This window comes from Gopherus evgoodei, chromosome 1 (genome assembly GCF_007399415.2).
Source record: "Gopherus evgoodei ecotype Sinaloan lineage chromosome 1, rGopEvg1_v1.p, whole genome shotgun sequence".
NCBI classification, from domain to species: Eukaryota; Metazoa; Chordata; order Testudines; family Testudinidae; genus Gopherus; species Gopherus evgoodei.
In genome coordinates this window covers 226,157,182-226,181,826 of record NC_044322.1, presented here as the reverse complement: position 1 = coordinate 226,181,826, position 24,645 = coordinate 226,157,182, and the positions used below count along the sequence as shown (strand labels likewise).

The 24,645-nt window shown below is 45.9% G+C and overlaps 2 protein-coding genes across 5 annotated transcripts in view; one reads left to right on the top strand and one right to left on the bottom strand.

Moving 5' to 3' along the window:
* The first annotated feature begins 1,187 nt into the window (after positions 1-1,187).
* TEX52 (testis expressed 52) lies at positions 1,188-10,435 on the top strand. Its single transcript, XM_030538382.1, has 3 exons — positions 1,188-1,701; positions 3,462-4,006; positions 8,810-10,435. The coding sequence occupies exons 2-3, from the start codon at positions 3,489-3,491 to the stop codon at positions 9,021-9,023; spliced, it is 732 nt and encodes a 243-aa protein (XP_030394242.1). The 5' UTR covers positions 1,188-1,701; positions 3,462-3,488; the 3' UTR covers positions 9,024-10,435.
* The window catches only part of ITFG2 (integrin alpha FG-GAP repeat containing 2), a 73,978-nt gene continuing 56,747 nt past the window's right edge, over positions 7,415-24,645 (bottom strand). Inside the window, exons 14-15 of one of the 4 annotated variants that reach the window (XM_030538300.1) lie at positions 19,631-19,766; positions 18,817-19,113 (exon numbers count right to left, since the gene is read on the bottom strand). In XM_030538300.1, the coding sequence (XP_030394160.1) occupies positions 18,845-19,113; positions 19,631-19,766 (405 nt within the window). In that variant the 3' untranslated portion in view covers positions 18,817-18,844. Of the gene's footprint in view, positions 7,579-18,816; positions 19,114-19,630; positions 19,767-24,645 lie in introns of those variants that run through there. The other 3 variants (XM_030538345.1, XM_030538307.1, XM_030538317.1) reach the window with 3 other exon arrangements.

Sequence of the window (24,645 nt, the reverse complement as noted above, 5' to 3'; positions counted from 1 at the left end):
ATCAGGTTTGTTGCTGTTTTCTTGACTCCCCTCCATCTACTCTGTCCAGAACAGAATATGGCAAGAGTGATTACGCTGTTGTTATTCCCCTCCACCCCCACACTCCATGATGTGATATCTACAAATACAGCATAAAAGCATACCTGTGATTGCATGCTCCCTTTTGGCACACACTGGAAGGGAATTATATCGGGTGCAGTGGCTTCTGTTCACTAATGCACATTCCAACAGAAAATGCAGAAATGAAAAGGGGATACAAGCAGCTTCCACTAGTTTCAGAGCAAAAATGCAATTGTTCACCAGTCAGTTCACACTGAAATACTAAATGGAAGAGCTAAGTTCTGATGGGTCTAAGTAGACAGGCAGGAGACCTAAAGATGAGATTTTCAAAAGCAATGCAGTGCTTGCCTAAAGGGAGTTTAGTCATTAACTGCAAATGGAGTAGCAGTAGACCAATGCTAAGTGCTTCTGAAAATCTCAGTCTGTATAGGCAGCAAAGAGCTAAGTACATAAGAAGCCTGTCAGAGAGCTGTGTTCTACTGGACGAAGCACGTGGCTGAGAGGCAGCAGACTTCAGTTCTATTCCCACTTATTTTCACCTGTCCATGCCTCAGGGATTCTAAAGCCAGATGGGACCCTTATGATCATCTAGTCTGACCTGTATGTCATAGGACAGAGAATTTCACCAAATGGTTCCTGCTTCAAGTCCATAACTTCTGGTTGAGCCTCAAGTTTCCTCATCTCTAAGGAGGAGATAAATTTGCCTCTAGAGGGCTTTGAGGTGATGAAGTGCTACTTAACTGCTAGGTATTGCTGTTACCCTGAAACTGAAAAACATTCAGTGGGCAAGAGGGCTCTCTTCCCTTTAGTTTACCTGCAAATTTCCTTTCAAGATTCTAGAGGGCTGGTCTACACTGGGGGCGGGGGGGAAATCGATCTAAGATACGCAACTTCAGCTACATGAATAGCGTAGCTGAAGTTGAAGTATCTCAGATTGATTTATCTGTCATCCTCAGGGCGTGGGATTGACATCCGCAGCTCCCCCTGTCGATTCCACTACCGCCATTCGCGCTGGTGGAGTTCCGGAGTTGACAGGAGCGCTTTCGGGGATCGATATATCGGGTCTAGATGAGACGCGATATATCGATCCCCGAGAAATTGATCGCTACCCACCGATAAGGCAGGTAGTCTATACGTACCCTCAATTCATCTGCTCCTGCTTCAGCCCCAGCTGAAGTCATAGTTCTCTGTACATGACATCACAAGTGGCTGCTGTGGAAATTGATCTGTGTAATGCAGCTCTCAGGAGGCGATCCAAGGCCCAGAGGTAGATGGGAAAACAAGAGAGCATGAAGCTAAATCCTAGATCTGCACAGGGGAGCAAGCCATGGAAGGAAGCGAGAGGGAGCAGGAGTGAGGCCTGCAGAGAAGTCAAGCAGCCACTCATTGTTTTCCTCTTTTGAATATTTTTTTAGCCTTTGCCATTCTTTCAGCCTTTGTAGCATTTTGTTTTTATTCAAATGAAACCCCACCATCTGCAGTTCTGGAACTGGGCTGGTAATATGCCTGAAGGAGAACTTTAGAATGTCTCAAAATTATGACCTAGACATCATTGTCTAATTGCAAATCTCAGAAGGTAAACATCTGTGGGCAAAGTCTGGACTGTGCTCTATTGCCATCAGCTTTATAGAAACTCTGTGGGTAAGTATGACTGTACTATAGTTGCTATAACAACAAGTAAATACACAAATGCCCCACACAACTAGAGCTCTGTGGACTTCCTTACATGGGAAACGGGCTATGTCTCAGAAGGTAGTCACCTCAAAGCCCTTCTTTGGGATGCCCAAGAAGGTGAGATCTTTGTGCCCAGTTTGCCTGGAGAAAATGTTCCATGAAAAGAAACAGTGACTTCTCCAAGTGTCTGGAAGGGTGTTTGTGGCATGACAGTCTCTTTACAGTCAGCAAATAATATTTGTTCTTGAAGTTCTTCCTTTGTGGAAGAGACCTACTGATCTGAGAAGAATGGTCTTTCCATAGCTGGGGTCCTAATTCTGTATTGAATTCCACATTGACAGAGAAGATCTCACTTTCTTTTTCATTCCAGAAGCTTAAGTACAATTTCTCTAGAACCATATGGGTATCATCCCTAGTTCATGATAGATCATATTTCCTGAAGGGTTCATTTCAAACTAGGAACTGAATAGATGCCTAGAGCAGGATTGGCTTTCCTTTCTTCTCAGAGTGGCGGTGCACAATACCCGCAGAGAACATAGAGTGCAAGCTAAGATGCTGTGCAGGACACATCTCTGCAGAGTGGGTGTGGGAGCCCTGTGCTTACCCCATTGCAATGAATCTTCTGTAATTTGTGCTGTTTACAGCAATGCTGGTGACTTTTAAAGATTTCTCATTTCTTATGGTAGTGTCCAGGGGCTAACTAAGAACAGCGCCCCTTTGTGCCAGGCACTGTACAAACAAATAATAGAAAGTCCCTGTCCCCAAGGAGCCTACACTCTGAATAGAGAAGGTAGACAAAGGGTAGGGGAGAGGGATAGAATGTAGAAGCAGAGTGAATGATGAGTTGGCACCATTTTTTTTAATTTGTTTTGTTATTTCAGCCCTTTCAGTGTTAGGAGAGGACTAGCTAGCTGGCAAGACAAAGGACAAGAGGGGGATGGAGGGGTAGACAGAGTGAGGAAGGGGTTACAGAGGGGAAGGAAGGGAGGGGCAGGAAAGGATGGAGCAAACAGCCAGTCAGCACATGGAAGAGAGTGGTGAGAGTGCAAACTGCAGAAAGCTGTATGATGACAGCATCTGGTCATTTGGTCCCTCAAGAAGGTACATACCTTCACACTAAGTAAACTGAAGTTATGGATACTCCCTCTAGTGTCAAGTGCCCTCTTGGATAGATGTGAACTGACTCTCCTCCCCCCTCCCTTGGAGGAAAACAGATATCTCTGGATTGGGCTGTTTAGTGAGATTGTCCCCATGGAGACTCTTTGTAAATTTCTGGCAGTACAGCATGCTAGTTACTGGGACAGTGGGTGAGGTGGAGGGTACTTTAAGCCTTGTACTACTCTGTTTATAGCAATGGGAAATGTTCTGTTTCTCTCCCTTTGGGAGCCAGGACTGGATTAGCAGGGCGCTGCAGGGCAGGACTGGGGGGCATTGGCAGAGCTGTGCGGGGAGCCTAGCACTTGAATAGCAGGGGCTGCAGGGTAGGACTGAGGGGCAATGGCAGAGCTGTGTAGGGAGCCCAGCACTGGGATGGCAGGGGGCTGCAGGGCAGGACTGAGGGGCATTGGCAGAGCTGTGTGGGGAAAGTTTACAGCTGAACACTGCAAATTGTACCTGACTTTGCCCACTGTATTCAGGAGCTGCAAGCTATGACAAGAACATTGGGATGGTAGAGATCTTTACTGAGGGCTGGTTTTATCAAATGTTTTCTCCCTGCTTTTTCCCAGCTAGGCCTTGTCTGGGATCTTTTGCAGATGACCACTTGGGCAGAGCGTGAGTTCCTGTGTAAAGAGAGGCATACTGCATGGCCAGGGTTTTCCCCAAGAGCTTATCATAAACTGGCAGTTGCAAGACCACCATGCACAGACATCAAGATCAAAGTTCGTCAGAAACTGCGCTGCCCCTGGGAAGACACTAGCCGCGGGCACATCTGGGGATACCACACCTGGCTGGATGTAGGGAGGCTGCCACCACTCTTCCCTTCAAGGCCGGACATACCTTATGACAGCAACGTGTGGCGATGGATTACTGCTCCCAGGACATACTGCATGCCCCAGCCGCCCGTTCCGCCTCCCTCAGAGATGGATGGGAACACTTACCTCAAGTTCGTTGCACAGGGAGCTCTGTTTTTAGACAAGAAACATACGGAAAGAGCTGTGGCCCAAATACAGAAAGAGCTACAGGAATGCAAGCGACTGAAGATGATGAGTGAGTGCCGAGCTCCCCCCATAAACAGCCAGGGAAATATTTTGCCTCCTCAGGACTTCAACCGGTAAGGAGTACTGATTTCCCCATGCCTCATCAGTTGCTGTGGAGCACATGGCAGGGCATGGAAACTTAACCACCAGCTCACAAAGGACTGGTGATAGGTGGGCTTCCAACTACATAGGAAGCATCTAGTATTGCCCATTGTCTGGCACTGGATAGCTGGGCAGATTTTATAGACTCCGATTTTATAATTCCTGGGTTACATCGTGGTCATAATATTGTTGGTGTCTCCCCTCCACAGGAGACGTGGTCCAATGGACTGTGCACTGCATTAGAAGAGTGCTTGTTTCCAAGTCATTTGTGTGATCTTGGGCAACAGTAATCAGTGCTCTGTCCTCAGATTTTGCCTCTGTAAAATAGGGATAATGGAGTCATAGATTCTAACACCAGAAGGGACCATCAGCTATGTTAGATATTAGGGAAATGTTTCTAACTATGAGGGTAGTTAACCTGTAAACCTGTATAGAAGTGGGGAGGTCACCGGTGCCAGAACTGTGGCCCTGCTCCTTCTCTTCCCCGCCCCCCACAGACCCCATCCCCTGGGCAGGCTGGAAGCTGCAGCCAGGCCATGGTAAGAGCCAGTTGAGGAGCCTGGGGTGCTGTGGGGTGCCCTGCGTGGGGGTCTCAAAAGCAGTCCCTGGCCAACGTCCTCTCTGGGACTCCCCACAGCAGCCTGGGTTCCCTGGGTGGCTTTTACCATGTCCAGCGCCCTGCAGGGAAAAGGAGGAGCAGGAGGCAGTGCCCCATGACGAGGTGGGGGAGGGGGGGCAAATGTTCTTTGTAACCAGGGTCCCAATAAATCTTAATCTGCCTCTGCCAAGGATAGCCTGGTTCTCTCCGAAAGGCTTAACCTTAACTCTGAGGAGAAAGCTTAGTCCCTACAGAGCTGAGCACCCCGGGCTTGAGTTCCCTGAGCACTGACTCGAGTAATGCTTTAATCCTTGGCATGGAATGCCATTGCCAACGTGGAGCCAAAACTCCACATCAGCAACTGAGCTGCAAACACCATCCCTGCCCTTGGACCCCTGACTAGCTAGGGGATGGGTAGGAGATGGCCTCTCCACCCCAACCCCAGCACACCCTTAGCTGGCTATAGAGCAGACAGAAGAGCACACCCTGCTGACAAGGTCTCTTCCTACTGGAAGATGAGGATGCCATTCAGGTAGAGGCTACAGGAGAGGACATGTGCAGCAGGTACAGGAAGCAGCCTGAGTGTGTGGCCACCATGGCCTGTCTACACAGCCGGTATTGACAGACTCAAGGTAGCGGGGCTTGCGCTGGCACTCTGAAAATAGACAGCACTTTGAAGTCGTGGCTCAGCTGGCACTTGGGCTCTGAAGCCTAAGGAGGGGAGTAGGCTTCAGAGCCTGAGTCCCAACCACAGCTTCAAAGAGCTGTCTACACAGCTGGTTTTAGAGCCCTGGAGCAAGCCCTGCTAGCCCAAGTCTGTTGACCTGGGCTGGAAGGCTCAGTGCTGTGGGCTGCATAGTCATACCTTATGAGCTTGTGTAACCACCACATGCAGAGAGCAGGGCAACCTAGAAGAACACAGAGATGTTTAGAAGAGAAATGTAGTAGTTGCTGAATGTACTTAGTAGCTATTTCTGAAGCTGTACTGAAAGTTTCCATTAAGGGCAGGCAATCTTGCAGGTACCACACATTCACCCTCTGAGGGCAAAGCCAATTGGAGTTCAGGTGGAAAGGATTATAAATATGGGAGTTGCAGACAGCCCGCCAGACTTAGTGACTGATCAGTGCAGGACCAAGAGATGTGTCTGCGGTGGAGGCTGTATCCTAATGCCTGTGCAGCTTTGGACAGAGGCTGAAGCTCTAGAAACTGTGGAGACTGTTGGCTATGGGACTGGAATTGCTGTTGGCTGCATGGAGCTTCTGACAATTTTGCTGAGGAGATTCTGAGGTGTTTGGCAGGGTACTGAGAGGCTGCCGTTTTCCTTGGACTCTGGAGAATCCAGGTGACACCTACATTCCCCTCTGAGATTTGGCATAAAATGTATCTGCATGTGTGTACCAAAGTACAGAAGTTGATATGTTCTGTTGAAACAGGGGACTGATCCATATAACAACAAAATGAGGAAGTCTGGATAAATAACACCAACGGCTTGACTCTCTAGTAGTTTTAAGAAATTATTCAAAAATGTTGTTTGCAAACATTTGTGTACGTATTTGTAACCCTTCTGCCCCTCTGAGTTGGCAGCAACAAGGGCCGGGTTCAGTATCCAGGGGTTCCGTTTCAGTAACACAATGCATAACCGGCTCGAGCCCCCACCCAGTGACCTGGGACACTCACATACCACACTTCCCCTCTCGCAAGCATGGAGTCTGAGTGTAGCAAAATCTTTTTAATAAAGGGAGGAATCAATGCGGCATCCCATTGGAGAAACACCACAAACCGGGTTATAACACAAATCATAAACAAAAACCCACCTCCAAGTACGTTTGGCACTGTCCTTTTTCCCCTTAGGGTTTTAAGTCCAATCACCCCAAAGTCCCAACAACCCAAAAGTCTCTGGTCAATGCCACCCCAGAGTTTGAGAGTTTATCTGTAGAGGTCCCTCCCCCCAGCCTGGATAGAAAGGGGCACCTTACGTGGTCCAGGGCCAACTGCCCTGCCTCTCCGTGGGTTCTGCTTCTGCCTTCTCCACGAACTGCTCCACTTTACCAGCTGCTCCACTCTGCTCCTCCAGTCGTCCTCAGGAACTGCTCTGCTCCACCAGCTGCTCTGCTCCATGAGCTGCTCTGCAAACTGCTCAGCTCTGCTCTGCTCGCTCTGTGGGCCGCTCCACCCGTCCCACAGCTACTCTGCTCTGCCAGCCGCTCTGCTGCCACCAGCTGTCCCGTGATCCGCTCCAGCCGTCCCCGCAACTGCTCCACTTCACCAGCTGCTCTGTTCCACAGTATATATTCAGGCTCCCCCACTAGTTAGCACAGTACTCAGTGCTCTCAGCTCAGTTATTTCAGCTTTTTAGTGATTTCAACTCTTAGTGATCTCAGCTCTTAGTGGGGGAGCCCCAGTGCTAGTGCACCATTAGCCCAAAGTGAATTCAACTCAGTAACCTGTATTTAGATTCTTGAGGGAATAAAAATCAACTCTGACATTCCACAGTGGAGAGAGGAGGGGTGGAACTGGTGCTTCTGGCTCTACAAGGCTACTGCACCACCAGACAAAGATACCTGTCCCCAGCCTCTCTCAATTCACTGGGTTTGGAACCCATGTCCCTTGTCTAGCAAGTACCACCCAACTGAGGGTGAATCATTTGTCACCAAGCAGTCCCACAGCTCAGCAGTCTGGGATAGGGTAGGCGTGCCTATGCAAATACACTCTCTGAAATTCTTTCCACCAGATGTCAGGGTAGAGCTTATCCTGACTCTGCTTACATATTAAATAGTGGTTCACTAAGAAGCTGTATGGTACACTCTCTCAAGCTGACTGGCAAATGTTAATACTGACATCCAGGGGCTTTGCACACCATAGCGCTGAGGTTAGCTCTGTGTATGTTTTCTTTATACTTTTCTGCAAAGAATGTACTCTGATCTGTACTTCTGCAGAGCAGTAAGCTGCAGTGTAGGAAAAAGAAGAATGTAGTAGTTATACGTATTACCTCAGCGCTCTCCCAGCCTATTACAATTGACTACATGCAAGAATCCCCCAGAGCCCATGGGGAAGAATCTGTCATCTGTGACCACAGGACTAATGTTGCTGAGCCATTTGGACTGTTTGTTTGCTGACAATGGTGTTGGAGTGATTCCTGGGTGTACTCCCGCCTCTCCAAAGGTTGAAGGAGGGTTCTCCACCCCAAGGCAAGGGGTGGGAGTTTGGAAAAACCTAACTTCAGGAAAGAAGCCCCAGCACACCAACAAGCAACTTCTTCCTGCTGTGGAAGCCTGGCTCAGACACCCCCCCCCCCCCACTTCCTGTTAAGGTTTCATGCTGAACACAATAGTTCCATCAGCTATTTCCTGTACCAATAAGTACTGTAAGTAGACTGACCACTAGAGAGCACTCACAGCATAGAAATTAGGAATAAAACATATTAGCTCATCTATGCAGCTAGGGTTGTTTCAAGTACAGTAGATTTCCTAGTGCTGTGTCCAGCCTAGCTTAGAAGTCCCAAGGGATGAGGCTTCCACTACTTCCCTTGGGAGACTATTTTACAGCTGCCCTAATGCATCCATCCACCAGGAAGTTTCCTCCGCCTCCCTGATATTCTGCCTAAACGTTAGTCCCTTCGTTTCATATCATTATTCCTCATTATACTGCCATGAAGCAGCTTAAACAATTGCAGGCTCTCAGTGGTATCTGAGTGACTGGTAAACATTACTCGAAGCCAAATTATTTAAGTACTGTAGATCCTTAATTCTCCTTGTTGTGTTCTCTCCCCTTTGCACGCATATGTTGCTGTGCCTGCTGGAGCCCCTGGAAGATGCCTATTCCTTTCAAACAAGGAGGTTCAGGCTAAGTCTGGCTGTAGGACAGGACACCACTCCTCCCTAGTACTGATCAGGGGATCATGCTAATGGCTAATAGGTCCGTACTTCTATGAGCAGGTTCTCCATTCCTGTGACTGGGGTCAGTCTTGAAGAATGTTCTCCAGCAGACAGGGAGACCTTTACTCAGCGCAGCATGGTAACCAAGTATATTACCCCCTTCTACAGAGAGAATTAGTATTTACGGTCGGACCCTAATAATCTACCATCCCTTCAATCCTATGGGAGCTAGCTAAGTCATGGAAAAAACAGCAATTTGTCTGGAAATTTAACACATTGATCCTCCCTTCCTTTTTGACAGATACAGACACCTGACTGCAGGAAGAGGCCTGCAATCTCTCTCTGTCCAGCTGCAGCCAGTCAGACCTGCAACTAGAAACTGTTGGGATTGGCCTTGCCCCAGCCTCCAACCCCATTACCAGGAGGCAGCACAGAGACTTGCCTTGAGGAACAGCAGTCCAATCTATGAAGAGTTGCTGCAGAAATACCAGGAGCTGGCTGTGTCTGGGAGATAAGCAGGGTACCGTAACACTCCCAGCAAACAGAACCCAGAACTCTAGAGGGGCTAATTCTAAGACTCAAGAGGGCTGTTGGGGGCTATAAGCAGGGGACCCAACTACGTGGGATTGCACAAGCTGTTATGTCAGAGGACAGCAACCAGCACCCCAAATACCGAGAGTGCACTGGTGATGCAGGCAGGATCTGCCAGCGATCAGGCACCCACAAAACAGGAAGATACCTCTGCCACTTGATATCAAATATCATCATCCAGGAACCTCCACCACAAAAACACTAATGCAACAACTTGGCTTTAAAACAGCTTGGGAGTCCCCAGCACTGAGGCACACCTGCAGTGCTTAGGTAGTACTAAGCCATGTTGATTGCCCATATTTCCCTTTACATCTTGGATTTTGTATGTTTACCATTGAGCAGGCCTGCATTCTGATAGCCCTAGGGTCCCTGGCACATGCCCAGGAAGATCTCCTTCTCTTTCCAGCTGTGAACTAGGTGGGTGCTGAGCTTACAGGTATCCCCAGCTACAACTGGGAAGTCCTGTTGCCCCTCTTCAAGGTTGTCCACATCAGATATCAGTCCCTTGATTCTTGTATAAAATGCTGAGTAGGTGGGTTGAAGCTTTCAGTTTGATTTGTGCTGGATGGGAGCTATAACAAGGCAGTGTGTGGTGCTTGGTTAGGATGAGTGGGAGTGGCCTGTTCCTAGGAAGAAAGGTTGGTCAGTATGTATCACTTGGTCTTTCTGTCAATGGTAGGGGAAGGTGTGTGGCTTAGTTGACATAGGGGTATGGAAGATTGGGAGGGTCAGTAACAGGGTGCAAGGCCTGGCTGGCATTGAGGGAGGGGATTCTGTCCCTGGGAGGAGAGCTCAGGGTGTATGTGTGGGGTGGGTATCAGGTCAGAGGGACAAGTCAGCATGGGGTCCAATGGGACTGAGAGTTTGCCTCACGTGGTAAGGTTGTACCTAGGCAGAGGATTCATGAGGCATATTTGCCTGATGGGTGGAATGCAACCATGAGGCAGGATCATTCCACCTAGTGCACAGCTTTGTATATGTGGGCAGGGTTTGCGTCAATCAAACTTTCCATCTTCAGATTCAGTATTTTATTTTCCTGCCTCAGGAAGAGCTTGGCATACCAGTGGTAACTCTCCTCTTCCACCTCCACTTGTGGACTAGGCAAATACTTCAGAGCACATCACACACAACGGAGTCATTCGGTAACATTCCCCTGCTCTTACTGCAGAGCACTTTCCACAGAGGTGCCACACGTGAGAATTCTGAGACCAACACTTAGGAGAGATTCTAGGTGGACTCAGGTTAGAGGGCTTATTCCTTCACCCTCTCACTTCCCTGGTCAGAGAGCAGCAATATCTGAAGGAGCCAACAATTCAAAGTTTATTGGGGTGAACTTCCAGCAAGCAATATTTCAGTTTCCTTCCTCAGTGTCCCCCTTCCCAGCTCTGACACCACAGAGCCTTGCCTGTGTCTCTGATCCCCTTCCCCCCCTTAGCAAAACATGATTCAAATTCCCCTCTCCCCCACTTCCTGATTGACTGCAGACTATATAGTAAAACCTGAGTTCTGCTTAGCTCTGAAACCAATCCTAACATACTGTAACATGATTATCTAACCAATTATATCCCATCACCTTAATTGGTTTACACCCAACAAAATTAATTATACAACAGACAGAAACAATCACAAAACCAGCAGAGATTATACAGACAAACAATAGGGAAATGGGGACTACAGTGATAGAACAATAAAGAAATGAGATTTTCACACCCCAGCTATTGATAAGTGAGTTCTTGCCAGACAGGATACCATCAAACTAAGTTTTCTTTAAATCTTGTAGGCTCTTCCCTTTCTCTGGAGGTGATAGATGAGATCACCCAGGGCCATCCTTACCCATACACAAAGTATGCAGCTGTGTATGGCACCAGGAAACTTGGGGCACCAAATTTTCCCTATTTCCTCCCCCAGCTCACAGACTGTTTTGCAAAAGCTCCCGCTTCTAAAGGTGCTGGGGCCGTGTCTTTTCCTCCAGCACATGTATGTTGAAGACAGATGCCACTGAAAAAACCCTTAGATATTCAAAACAGATGTTTCATGAAAAAGGAAACAAAAGTTGCTAGACTGTTGGCTGGAAAGCTTAAAGAGATTCAAGAGCAACGTATTATTCCACCAATTAAAAACAATCAACAAAAGATAGTTACACACCTTAACAAAACAAGTGTCTTTATGATAAAAACCATAGATTGAAAACCTTAGATACTCCAAGCTCTGAAGCTGTTCACCAATATCTGGAAGTAACAGGCTTGCCAAAGATGAGCAAAACTGATAAAGAAATTTTAGAGGAAGAAATAACAGATGAAGAAATGATAGATGCAATAGCAAGTATGAAAGTTGTAAAACTCCAGGACCTGAGGGCTTTCCACCTTACCTTTTTGTAAGGCATTTAAGGAGGTATTAGTGGGTCCCTTGAGAGTTACCTTCAGTGACATTCTGTTAAGGGAGGAACTTCCACAACCTATGAAAGAAGCTACTGTGGTGCTTCTCCCTAAAGTTGGAAAAGACCTATCTTATGCAGCTTTTATAGACCCAAAGCACTGCTGAATCATGGCATAAGGATTTTAGCAAAAATGTTAGCTGGCCAGTTGTAGTCCATGATCTCAGCTTATATAAATCCTGATCAAACTGGATTCATTAAGTATAGACAAATGTTAGACAACATTCAGAGAGTACTTGGAACCATCCATAATGCCAGATCTAAAAAAGATCCATTTCTCTTGTTATCTCTTGAGGCAGAGAAAGCCTTTGATAGGAACTGCCTGTTTCAAGTCCTGTGCAAATGCACTTTCCTTAAATGGATATCTGCTCTTTACGCCAGCTCCAAAGCAGCTGTGTGAGTTAATGGGGTTACAGCTCCTGTTTGAATTACACAGAGAGAGCACGCAGGGATGTCCCTTGTCTCCTTTTTGCACTGGTCATGGAGCTTTTTGCACAGAGCATAAGGAACAATGAATTTTTTCAGAGGTATAAAACTTGCAAGAACATATCAGAAAATAGCTTTATATATGCATCTGATGTAGTATTATTTTTATCTAAAGCAAATATTGCCCTAAAATTAGTTTCTAGAGAAATCCGGGACTTTGGGAAAGCAGCTGCAGTTAAAGTAAATTATGCCAAATCTGAAGTGCTAGCTATAAATTAGTTAGATTCTGAAAAGTCATTCCTCAAGAAAACACGTGGGTACAAATGGGCAACAATCTCTATAAGACACCTGGAAATTCAAATCTCAAACAGCCTAGAAGAGCTTTATGACTTAAATGTCAAATCACTACTTCAGTAAATGAAAAAAGGTCTGGACTGTCTTTCTTGTTTCAAAATCTTCCTCTAATCACCCAGATGAAACCCTAGCAGGAATACAGAGGATGTTCTTAGAATTTATATGGAATAAGAAAAGACCAAGAACGGGTACAGATACTTTGTACAGACCTATTAAACTATCTGTTCCAAATATTCTATGGTATTATCAAATCAGTCAGCTCAAAGCAATAGTGATCTGGGGATGCTGTAAACTCAGCCAAATACTAGGTCTTTGGTGAACAAGAAAGTTGTGACAATGGAAACATTGCTAGACCACCATTGATTAATTAATTAAAAAAATGTATACTGCTCCTTTAGCAAAGACTACTCTATATGTCTGCGTAAGACCTGGAGACAGAACAATTTTTTCCCTAGCCAACGATACCCATTGCAAATAATCCAGATTTTAACCCAAATCGCAAACTGGAGAGCTTCAAAGATTGGGAGACCCATGGAATACACACGATTGGCCAGCTATTCAGAAAATAAACTTTTCCAACTTATTTGGAGATCAAAGCTAACTTTAACTGTCCCACTCTTCCATGGTGGCAACACTTTCAAGTCAGGCATTAATTATCTCTCTCAACTTTCTAGAGAACCTGCTTTACACAGGAAGTTCACTTTAATAGAAGTGATGGCATCTGATCAATTAGGAAACAAAACATTATAATGAATGTGTATCAATCTTTGCAGATAACTTTCCTAACAACACAACAAGAACAATAAAGCCCACATATGACACTTGTATATTTGGCTACCTTTTACATAGTACTCAAAAGTACATTCACCTGCATGCGCGCACACACAAAAAAACCCACACCTATCCATTTTTTAAAATATTAACATTTGATAGACATGCCTGGTTTGTGAAATGTGTAATCAGAGAGGTCACTCTGTTTAATAAAATCACTAAAAAAATGACTTGTCAGGGATGTTGTAATGATGCTTATTCTGTAATCCAGTAACAGGCTGGGGATAGCTCAGTGGTTTGGGCATTGGCCTTCTGAACCCAAGATTGTGAATTCAGTCCTTAAGGGGGCCATTTAGGGATCTGGGGCAAAAATCTGACTGGGGATTGGTCCTGCTTTGAGCAGGGGCTGGGACTAGATGACCTCCTGAGGCCCCTTCCAACCCTGATATTCTATGAACACCCTGTTAAACAGGTTCCTCTACAGTCTCCTTAAACAAAAGCTCACTATTGTAATTATTGATTTGTTTCTGCTATTTACAAAGCAAGGATTTGTGATCCCATTAACACTTCCTAAAAAAATAGTAATTTTTTTTTAAAGTCACAATTAGAACTGGAAGAAAATTTCTTTTGAAGCTCTTTCCTGTCCCTTTTGTCTCCTTTTTTCCACTTGCAAAAAGGAAAAAGGCAATTGGGAAGGGGGATGCCAAAACTGGGGGCAGGGGAGAGTTTTCTTTCAGAGCTAATTTGTTTTTTTGGTCGTTTGTGGGGAAGGGGGCTTGGTTAAAAAAAAAGAGGACACTTTAAAAGACAAAAATCTTTTGAAATGTTGTTGTGAATCATACTTGGAATTTTTGACCTGCTCTGTATGCAACCTTCTGCAAAGAGCAAATATATGTTCAGTCTTGCTGACTGATCTGGCATAAAAGCAAACAAAGAGAGAAAGAACCAATATTAAGTCTCCATGTGTACGTCAGAGAGTGAGATTCTCTGCAACAGCTGCTAGCCTGAATTGTCTCACACAGAGACACACTGTGCAAGTAAAGGTGCAGTACATACAAAGCAGCCTTGCATTGTATGTTGCTACGTACGCCACACTTTAACAGCAGGCTATTGGTTACCACAGTGATGGATGTGGTAAAAGAACCTGAAGAGAATAATAGGTAATGCCATCACGAGGGAGAAAAAAATCTAAGGTTGTTAAAAGTTAGTTTAATCTAATCTAGGACCACAAACACTAAAATACTTTAATCATAAGGCCTTTTTTAAATTTTTGTATAAATCTAAATTAATAAACATGACTGTTAAATGGGGTCACTACAGATGAGAGTTAAGGATCTTCAGGGGCTTCAATGTGCTTTTCCATAGCTTAACATGTTTAGATTTCTTTAACTCTGAATTTCTTGGCTTTTGGGGCTTTTCTGCACTTGAAAGTTCTTTCAGGTTAAGGTAAAGTGTGAATTTTGAAGTGCAATAGCTATTCCGGAATAGCATAGTCCAGTTAATTTCCCCTTATAGATAAGCCCTAAAACACTTGCTTTAGGGATAATTACAAAATCCCTGTAGTGTATTATACCTATGGTGACCAGATGTCCCATTTTTAAAGGGATAGTCTCATTTTTTGGGACTTTTTTTTATATAGGCGCCTATTAACCCCCTCCCCCCTACACTGTCCTGTTTTTTCATGGTTGCTATCTGGTCACCCTAATTATATCCTCAATTACTGACATGTACTTTCAACCTTAACGCCATTTTAACATGTTTTTATCTGGGCATACTAAATTTATGCTCAGTCAGCCTATCATGTAGTGCAGGGGACTGGACTAGATGACTTCTCAAAGTCCCATGTGGAGACAACTGATGTAGCTGTCCCAGTTCACAGGACTACCGACACACTAGTGGAGGAGGAGATGCCTCAAGGTGTATCTGACACACCAGTGGAGGAGGAGGCTCAGGGTGGACACAGCCAGCTGGTTACTTCTAGCAGCAGGCAGTGCTCCACCCCTGCTGCAAACCCTCCTGCTGTGGTAAAAGATAACCGTTATGCTCTTCTTGATACAGGAGAGAAGGAATCACCCCCAACAGTTAAGGAGGTGAAGCCTCGTACCCCTAAGGCTGGGAGGTCTGCTGCCACCACTGATAAGAAACGTAGGGTAGTGGTGGTTGGAGACTCTCTGCTGAGGGGGACGGAGACACCCATCTGTCGCCCTGACCGTTCATCTCGGGAGGTATGCTGCCTGCCAGGGGCCCGTATCCGAGATGTTACAGAGGCATTGTCGAGGATTATCCGGCCTTCTGACTACTACCCCATGCTACTCATCCATGTGGGCACAAATGATTCTGCGAGGTGTGACACTGAGCAGATCAAGAGTGACTACAGGGCTCTGGGAGTACGGGTTAAGGAGTTTGGAGCGCAGGTGGTATTCTCTTCGATTCTTCCTGTTGAAGGTAGGGGCCCAGGCAGAGACAGATGCATCGTGGAGGTGAATGCCTGGCTGCGAAGATGGTGTCGCCAGGAGGGCTTTGGCTTCCTCGACCACGGGATGCTATTCGAGGAAGGACTGCTAGGCACAGATGGCGTTCACCTTTCGAAGAGGGGAAAGGCCTTATTTGCGCACAGACTGTCTAACCTAGTAAGGAGGGCTTTAAACTAGGTTTGACGGGTACAGGTGAGCAAACCCCACAGGTAAGTGGGGAACAAGACCTGGGAGATGGGTTGGAAACAGGAGGGAGCACAGCGTATAATGGCAGTGAGGAAGGAGGGTCAGGGCAAAGCTGGGAGGCAAGATCAAACCAGTATCTTAGATGCCTATATACAAATGCAAGAAGTATGGGTAATAAGCAGGAAGAACTGGAAGTGCTAATAAATAAATACAACTATGACATTGTTGGCATTACTGAAACTTGGTGGGATAATACACACGACTGGAATGTTGGTGTGGATGGGTATAGTTTGCTCAGGAAGGATAGACGGGAAAAAGGGAGGAGGTGTTGCCTTATATATTAAAAATGTACACACTTGGACTGAGGTGGAGATGGACATAGGAGACGGAAGTGTTGAGAGTCTCTGGGTTAGGCTAAAAGGGGTAAAAAACACGGGTGATGTCGTGCTGGAAGTCTACTACAGGCCACCTAATCAGGTGGAAGAGGTGGATGAGGCTTTTTTCAAACAACTAACAAAAGCATCCAAAGCCCAAGATTTGGTGGTGATGGGGGACTTCAACTATCCAGATATATGTTGGGAAAATAACACCGCGAGGCACAGACTATCCAATAAGTTCCTGGACTGCATTGCAGAGAACTTTTTATTTCAGAAAGTTGAAAAAGCTACTAGGGGGGAAGCTGTTCTAGACTTGATTTTAACAAATAGGGAGGAACTTGTTGAGAATTTGAAAGTAGAAGGAAGCTTGGGTGAAAGTGATCATGAAATCATAGAGTTTGCAATTCTAAGGAAGGGTATGGATTTCAGGAAGGCGGATTTTGGTAAGCTCAGAGAGCTGAGAGGTAAGGTCCCATGGGAATCAAGACTGAGGGGAAAAACAACTGAGGAGAGTTGGCAGTTTTTCAAAGGGACACTATTAAGGGCCCAAAAGCAAGCTATTCCGATGGTTAGGAAAGATAGAAAATGTGGCAAAAGACCATCTTGGCTTAACCATGAGATCTTGCGTGACCTACAAAATAAAAAGGCGTTATATAAAAAATGGAAACTAGGTCAGATTACAAAGGATGAATATAGGCAAATAACACAGGAATGCAGAGGCAAGATTAGAAAGGCAAAGGCACAAAATGAACTCAAACTAGCTATGGGAATAAAGGGAAACGAAGACTTTTTATCAATACATTAGAAGCAACAGGAAGACCAAGGACAGGGTAGGCCCACTGCTCAGTAAGGAGGGGGATACAGTAACGGGAGACTTGGAAATGGCAGAGATGCTTAATGACTTCTTTGTTTCGGTCTTCACTGAGAAGTCTGAAGGAATGTCTAATATAGTGAATGCTTACGGGAAGAGGGTAGGTTTAGAAGATAAAATAAAAAAAGAGCAAGTAAAAAATCACTTAGAAAAGTTAGATGCCTGCAAGTCACCAAGGCCTGAAGAAATGCATCCTAGAATACTCAAGGAGTTAATAGAAGAGGTATCTGAGCCTCTAGCTATTATCTTTGGGAAATCATGGGAGATGGGGGAGATTCCAGAAGACTGGAAGGGGGCAAATATAGTGCCCATCTATAAAAAGGGAAATAAAAACAACCCAGGAAACTACAGACCAGTTAGTTTAACTTCTTGCCAGGGAAGATAATGGAGCAGGTAATTAAAGAAATAATCTGCAAACACTTGGAAGGTGGTAAGGTGATAGGGAATAGCCAGCATGGATTTGTAAAGAACAAATCGTGTCAAACTAATCTGATAGCGTTCTTTGATAGGATAACAAGCCTTGTGGATAAGGGAGAAGCGGTGGATGTGATATACCTAGACTTTAGTAAGGCATTTGATACGGTCTCGCATGATATTCTTATAGATAAGCTAGGAAAGTACAATTTAGATGGGGCTACTATAAGGTGGGTGCATAACTGGCTGGATAACCGTACTCAGAGAGTAGTTGTTAATGGCTCCCAATCCTGCTGGAAAGGTATAACAAGTGGGGTTTCGCAGGGGTCTGTTTTGGGACCAGTTCTGTTCAATATCTTCATCAACGATTTAGATGTTGGCATAGAAAGTACGCTTATTAAGTTTGTGGACGATACCAAACTGGGAGGGATTGCAACTGCTTTGGAGGACAGGGTCAAAATTCAAAATGATCTGGACAAATTGGAGAAATGGTCTGAGGTAAACAGGATGAAGTTCAATAAAGATAAATGCAAAGTGCTTCACTTAGGAAGGAACAATCAGTTTCACACATACAGAATGGGAAGAGACTGTCTAGGATGGAGTATGGCAGAAAGAGATCTAGGGGTCATAGTGGACCACAAGCTTAATATGAGTCAACAGTGTGATACTGTTGCAAAAAAAGCAAACATGATTCTGGGATGCATTAACAGGTGTGTTGTAAACAAGACACGAGAAGTCATTCTTCCGCTTTACTCTGCGCTGGTCAGGCCTCAGCTGGAGTATTGTGTCCAGTTCTGGGCACCGCATTTCAAGAAAGATGTGGAGAAATTGGAGAGGGTCCAGAGAAGAGCAACAAGAATGATTAAAGGTCTTGAGAACATGACCTATGAAGGAAGGCTGAAGGAATTGGGTTTGTTTAGTTTGGAAAAGAGAAGACTGAGAGGGGACATGATAGCAGTTTTCAGGTATCTAAAAGGGTGTCATCAGGAGGAGGGAGAAAACTTGTTCACCTTAGCCTCCAGTGATAGAACAAGAAGGAATGGGCTTCAACTGCAGCAAGGGAGGTTTAGGTTGGACATTAGGAAAAAGTTCCTAACTGTCAGGGTAGTTAAACACTGGAATAGATTGCCTAGGGAAGTTGTGGAATCTCCATCTTTGGAGATATTTAAGAGTAGGTTAGATAAATGTCTATTAGGGATGGTCTAGACAATATTTGGTCCTGCCATGAGGGCAGGGGACTGGACTCGATGACCTCTCGAGGTCCCTTCCAGTCCTGGAGTCTATGAATCTATGAGTCCCTTCCAGTTCTGTGATTCTATGATCATTCCACATGAAGAACAAAATAATTAGAGAGAGAATTGTTTGTGGCTGGGAGCATTTGGCAGTTCCCTTCCTGAGGCCTGGTACTTTAATACTAATGCTTTGCTGGAGCAGGAATCTATCTTCTTAGTATTGTCAGCTGTTTGTTGAAAGCAAACATGACAGACACCCCAGACAATGCTTCTCTCCGTTTCTCTCCAGCCATGTTCTCCTTTCTAACTCCTCTCCTGGGCATTTTCCTCTTTGCTCCATTCTCCACCTTGTCTTGTTTGCTGTCTCTGCTCATTCCATCTCTCCCCTTAGCCACTCTCTTATAGCCTTGTTCACAGGTTCCTCCAACTGGCTCTCCATTACTCTCTGGAGTCCCTGCCAAGGAAGTGGCCTCTCCTGTAGTGGGACATATTGAAGACTTACACTGGGCTGCTAGGAGCAGGTGTGGTGCTGCCTGTTTCTCACCCTCAGTTCTGTAACACTGACAGACCCTGGTTGTTGGAGGGCAGGATTGAACCAGGGACCTCGGGAGTTTAGTGCATGAGCCTCTACCGTGTGACCTAAAAGCCACCTGGCTGTTAGCTAAGGTTGTAGAGCAGCAGACTCACTTAACTATCTGTAAGTGGTCTCGGTGCCATCAGATGGGACAGAACACCACACCCAGGAGGTGTGTGGGTTACACTCCCACCTGCCTTTTGACTTGGGCTTTTCTTCATTGTCCTCACCTTGGCCTTTTACCTTCTATCTAGGACAATCTCACAGGGGAGTAGGTATTTCTTTGGTGCCTGCCTTCCTTGGTCCCAACTCCTCACCCCTGGATTGGGATGAATCCCGCTCCCTCTCTTTCCTGTTTGACATGTTGGTATTTGTAAGGCTGCTCTCTTTGTAGCTCCCCCCTAGCCCCAGTTCTTACTTTGTGCCCTTATTAGTCGCTCTTCTCTTCCTCCTGCTTCAAAGGCCTCGTGGGTCCCCTCCGGCTCAGCAGCTCTTTCCTGACAGTCTGTAAATGTCATTGCTTGGCAGTCTGTCCTCCACCTGGGCTCATCTGGCTGATAAAGTTACAGAACAAACCTTTGCCAGTCCTCATGCCTTCAGACAGTAACTGTGTCTTTAAAGTTTTGGAAAACTAACACAATTAGTTAACACATTCAGCAACAAAGGTGAACAAAATAACTTCTTCCAATGAGGTGGTACCAGTGCCTTAAGGGCCAGTGTTTGGTGACTGGTGAGACCACTGCAAATGCTTTCAGGATCATTACACTTTTCTAAGAACTCACCCCAGACCAGTGATCAGACAGATGGTTTGCTCCCAGAAGCACCACCCTGCCACTAGTTGGCAGCATCCAGGAGTTACAATCTACTACCACTCTGCCCCCAGTTCTGTGGGAGATCAGCACTTAAGACAGCGGTCCCCAACCTTTTTCTCTGGTGAGCGCCAGACAAAAGACCGTGGCGGTGGTTGAGCATCCGCCGAAATGCCGCCGAATTTCGGCGGCGACACCTCTCGATGACGTTGCTTGTCAGCGGCAAGCGGCATCATTGAGCAGCGTCGCCGCCAAAATGCCGCTGAATTTCGGTGGATGCTCAACCGCCAGCCAGGACGCAGGCGCATTTAGATGCCCCTGCAGGCGCCATGGTGCCCATGGGCACCACGTTGGGGACCGCTGACTTAAGATGTCTGTCTGCCTTTGTTGTGCTGGGAGGGGTGTCTACTGTGCCTTGGTTTTGATCCAATATTGCCAACTTTTATGATCTTATCACAAGTCTCACAATATTTGGTGTGTTTATTAAAGTCCCAGCTCTGGTAGGCAAGTGATTACATGAGACTCTTCAGCTTTCATTTTTTTCAAAGTCAATTTCTGACCTCATGGTTGCAAAGAAAAGCTGAAAAAAGTGAACCAAGGGGGACCTAGAGACTCAGAAACCAGAAGACAAAGAAAAATAACCCCCGATTTATTATTTAAAATAAAATTATTTTAAGCTGCTTTTTCTTTTCTTTTTCTTTTTTGGAGCCTGACTCACGATTTTTGCGCGGGCAAGACTGACACAATGGTCATTGCCCCCTGGCCGGTGATCCAATCTGTTCACCACTGAATACAAACAAGGGCAGTATTATTCCAGATGGAGTTGGTAGTGCCCCTGATGTTAAAGTTGCCTGACAATTCCATTACAAGAGCTTGTGTTTGGTTGCTTTCACCTTTCGAGCTGAAGTTTTTCATGCTGCGTGTGCACCGCAGGCTGGATGTTTCTGGAAAGTTTTAGCTAAAATGGTTCCACCATTGATGAGAATGAGATTAGGAAAAAATATGATTAAAAAATTCTTATGACTTTTGCTGAAAAGCTCTGTTGCCTCCAGGCTTTGGAGCAGGCACTCAACATTGTGGGGGGTGGGGTGGGTGCTAATATCCAGTATGTGCCTTTTGTCATTCCTGTGAAAATTTGTCCAAATTATAAGCTGCCTAAAAAAAATTTCAGCTTCCACATAGGCTATCAGGGTTAGAAGGGACCTCATCATCTAGTCCAACCCATTGCTCAAAGCAAGACCAATCCCCAGATTTTTTTGCCTCAGATTCCTAAGTGGTCCCCTCAAGGATTGAGCTCAGAACTTTAAGTTTACCAGGCCAATGCTCAAACCACTGAGCTATCCCTCCCCCTATGCTTAGTAGTAGAGACTTCTTCAAGTCTGGCAGTTAAATTCTCAGACATCTTTCAATACTGAGCATGCTCCATCACAGGACTATGGGGTGGGGGTTAGGCAGAATTTTCCATGCAGCTGCTCCTTCCAGCTGTGGCACTGGATACAGGAACTGAGAGCAAGAGGACTCTCTCTCCTGTGCTCTCAATGCTTCAGTTGCTGGGATTCAGGCAGCATGGAGTAGAGCAGTAGTCCCCACCATGGCGCCCACTGGGGCATTTATGTGCGCCCGCCTAGTGCCCAGCAGGGGACCTGCCAGGGACAGAGAACTCAGGCTGTGGGCGCGGTGTTGTCTGTTCCCGGCAGGTGTGGGGCCTGCAGGGGAGAGAAGCAGGGGAGAGAAGCTGCAGCCCCACGCCTGCCAGGGACAGAACTCTAAGGCTGCAGGCTACAGGCACTAGTGTTCTCGGTCCCTGGCAAGTGTGGGGCCACGGTTTAAGCCGGAGAGAAGCTGTGGCCCCGCGTCTTCCGGGGACAGAGAACTCGGGCTAAAGGCACTGGTGTTCTCAGCCCCCGGCAGGTGTGGGGCCCACCTAGTGCCCAGCAAAGAAGAGAATCTGGGGCCAGGCCCCTGCTGGGGACAGAGTACTCCAAGGTGGTGGGCACTGGTGTTCTCTGTCCTTGCAGCTTCTCTCCAGCTTCTCTCTTGATTCATATATTATGTAATATTAAATATGTTTTTTTAATATTATTTAATGTACAAATACAAAATAAGCCTTGGAAAATTGTTGGTGCCCGCCATGCTCTTCTGAAAATATGAATGTGCTACTGGCCACAAAAAGGTTGGAGACCACTGAAGTAGAGGGAGGAAGCAACTTGAGTGGAATGCAGGTGGGGGGGGCGGAGAAGGAGCCGGAGGATCCAGGAGATGGGTGGGTGTGGCTAAGAGCAGAGTGGGAGGGAGGCAAGAGCCAGGGCAATGGGAGGTGGATAGGAGTGGGGCAGAATGAGGGCACAGTAGCAGAAGGATCTATAACCACTACACATACACAACCCTCCAACACCTGGAACTGAACCCAGGAATCCTGAGTCATAACATTCACTTATGGTCAGCAAATAGTTGTGAAACACACTGGTAAAGCATGTCTCATTGTCTTCTTGTGGCTGGTCCACATAGAGCAGCATTTCTCAAACTGGGGTCCACAGACCCCTAAGGGTATTCCAGGGGATCTGTGGACCCTGCTGATCAACTCCTCCCACTCCTTCCCAGCGCCTCCTGCACGCCAGGGAACAGTTGTTCAGCAGCATGCAGGAGGCACTGGGAGAGAGGGGGAGGAGTGGGTACTGGGCATGCTCAGCGGAAGGGATGGAAAGAGGTGAGGAAGAGGAGGGGCAGGGCTGATGGGAAGGGGTGGAATAGGGACAAGGCCTGGGGCTGAGTGGGAGGTTTGGGGTCCACAAATTTTTAAAAAGCAAAATGGGGGTCCTCAGGTTGCTAAATTTTGAGAACCACTGAAGTAGAGGATTTTAGCCTACTAGCTCTACTAATTATTCCACTGTGCTGTGGGTCTAAAAGCCTGAACCCTGCTGATGACCCAAACTGGGGGGCTGTCTGGTTCCACAGGATAGAATTTCTATTTTTTAGGATTTTTTCTTTTTTTAATTAAGAAACTACATTAAAAAACTGTTAAAAGAAGGTTAAGGTTGCAAAGTCAAGCACTTAGAAGTTAGGAATTGCCATATACAAGGTTGCCTGTGAACCATTCAGATAGTATGGTTAGACTGCATCACAATACACATGCACAAGGGGGGCAAATTAAGGTTGCAGAGGCAGTCTGCATTCTGGCATTTCCTAACTTTTGAGTGCTTGACTTTGCAACCTTAATAATGTTGTTTGCAATCTTTTAATGTTTTTTTATGGAATTATTTTTTATACCATGGTAACATTGAAAGCCCCTAAACAAGATCTGGGCCCCAAAGTGGTAGGCATTGACCACAGTGACAGTATCTGCCCCAAAAACCTTATAGGCTAACCAGACAAGGCAGGCAAAAGGTGAGAGAAAGTAAGTATTAAGATCTTCATTTTGCAGATATGGATCTGAAGCACAAAGAAACTAAATGACTTGCCCAAGGTCATTAGAGAGACAAGGTGGGGGAAGTAATACTTTTTATTGGACCAACTTCTGTTGGTGAGAGAGACAAATTTTCATGCTTACACAGAGCTCTTCTTCAGGACTGGGTCACCCCCAAGGTCACACAGGAAGCCTGTGGCAGAATGGAGAGTGAACCCAAATATCTCAGTACCAAACCAGTGCCTTCACTACAAGGACAGCCTTCTTCTCATACCCTAACATACTCTTTAGATTCATTTAAGATGCACCACACTAGGGAAAAAGTTGTGGTTTTTTTACCATGTAAATTAGTGGTCATTAACACGGGGTACAATCCTAGTATGGACAAGGCAGTTGTAGTTTTCGCACATTAGCAGGCTGAGGTAAAAATAGACCATTTTCCCCCGGTGAAGACAAGGCCAAAAGGACCAGATATAGTGCACGAAGCTCTGTAGTTGAAGGGAGATGTCTTCACTCTGTTTTCTGTTACATCTCTGAATGTTCTGTAGCAGGGCTAATGATTCTAAAACCACCGTTAATAGTACTTCATCACCATGCAACTAGAGATAGCTCATTTGTATGCAGCTGAGCTCAAGATAGTGAAATCAATACACACAGAACACATCATTAAAATAATCAATATTTATACAGCAGGTAGAATTCAGATCAGACAGGCTGGACACTGTCTGCCACATTGTTTCTTTAGTCCTATCTCCTAGTTTAAGACTGTACCTTAGCTACCTAATTAGGCAAATTGTTCCACACTCTGATTGACAAGATAGGTTTCACCATCTGATCTTCCTCTTCCCCTTATCTCATCAGTTGGGGCTGGGTTGTCATGCAAGCATCTGCCACCTTTTTCTGTCCAAGGCAGCACTAAAGTTCACCTGTTTACCACCTTTGGTGCAATCCATCCATCATCTTCTCAGGGCCTCTTTCCTAGCACCCTCTCTTGACATACTGTCTTCACTAGGCCACCCACTGCATGTGTCCAAACTAGCAAAGTTGTGCTTCCTGGATATTGTCAGCCACAGCACAGACTTTGACTTCCATCCTAATACTTTCATTTCAAAATCCGTCTCTTTGTGTAGATCCTCTTGTGGTGGATCTCATCTCAAACACCTGTATGTGTTGAACCTGCCAGCTCTTTATCGCCCAGGCTTTTGCTCTGTACAACATTGC

Bases quoted from the DNA above. Each gene is read 5' to 3' on its own strand.
- TEX52 (XM_030538382.1), top strand. From the start codon at position 3,489: ATGACCACTTGGGCAGAGCGTGAGTTCCTGTGTAAAGAGAGGCATACT. The intron at 4,007-8,809 runs GTAAGGAGTACT...CCTTTTTGACAG, and splicing joins CCTCCTCAGGACTTCAACCG to ATACAGACACCTGACTGCAG.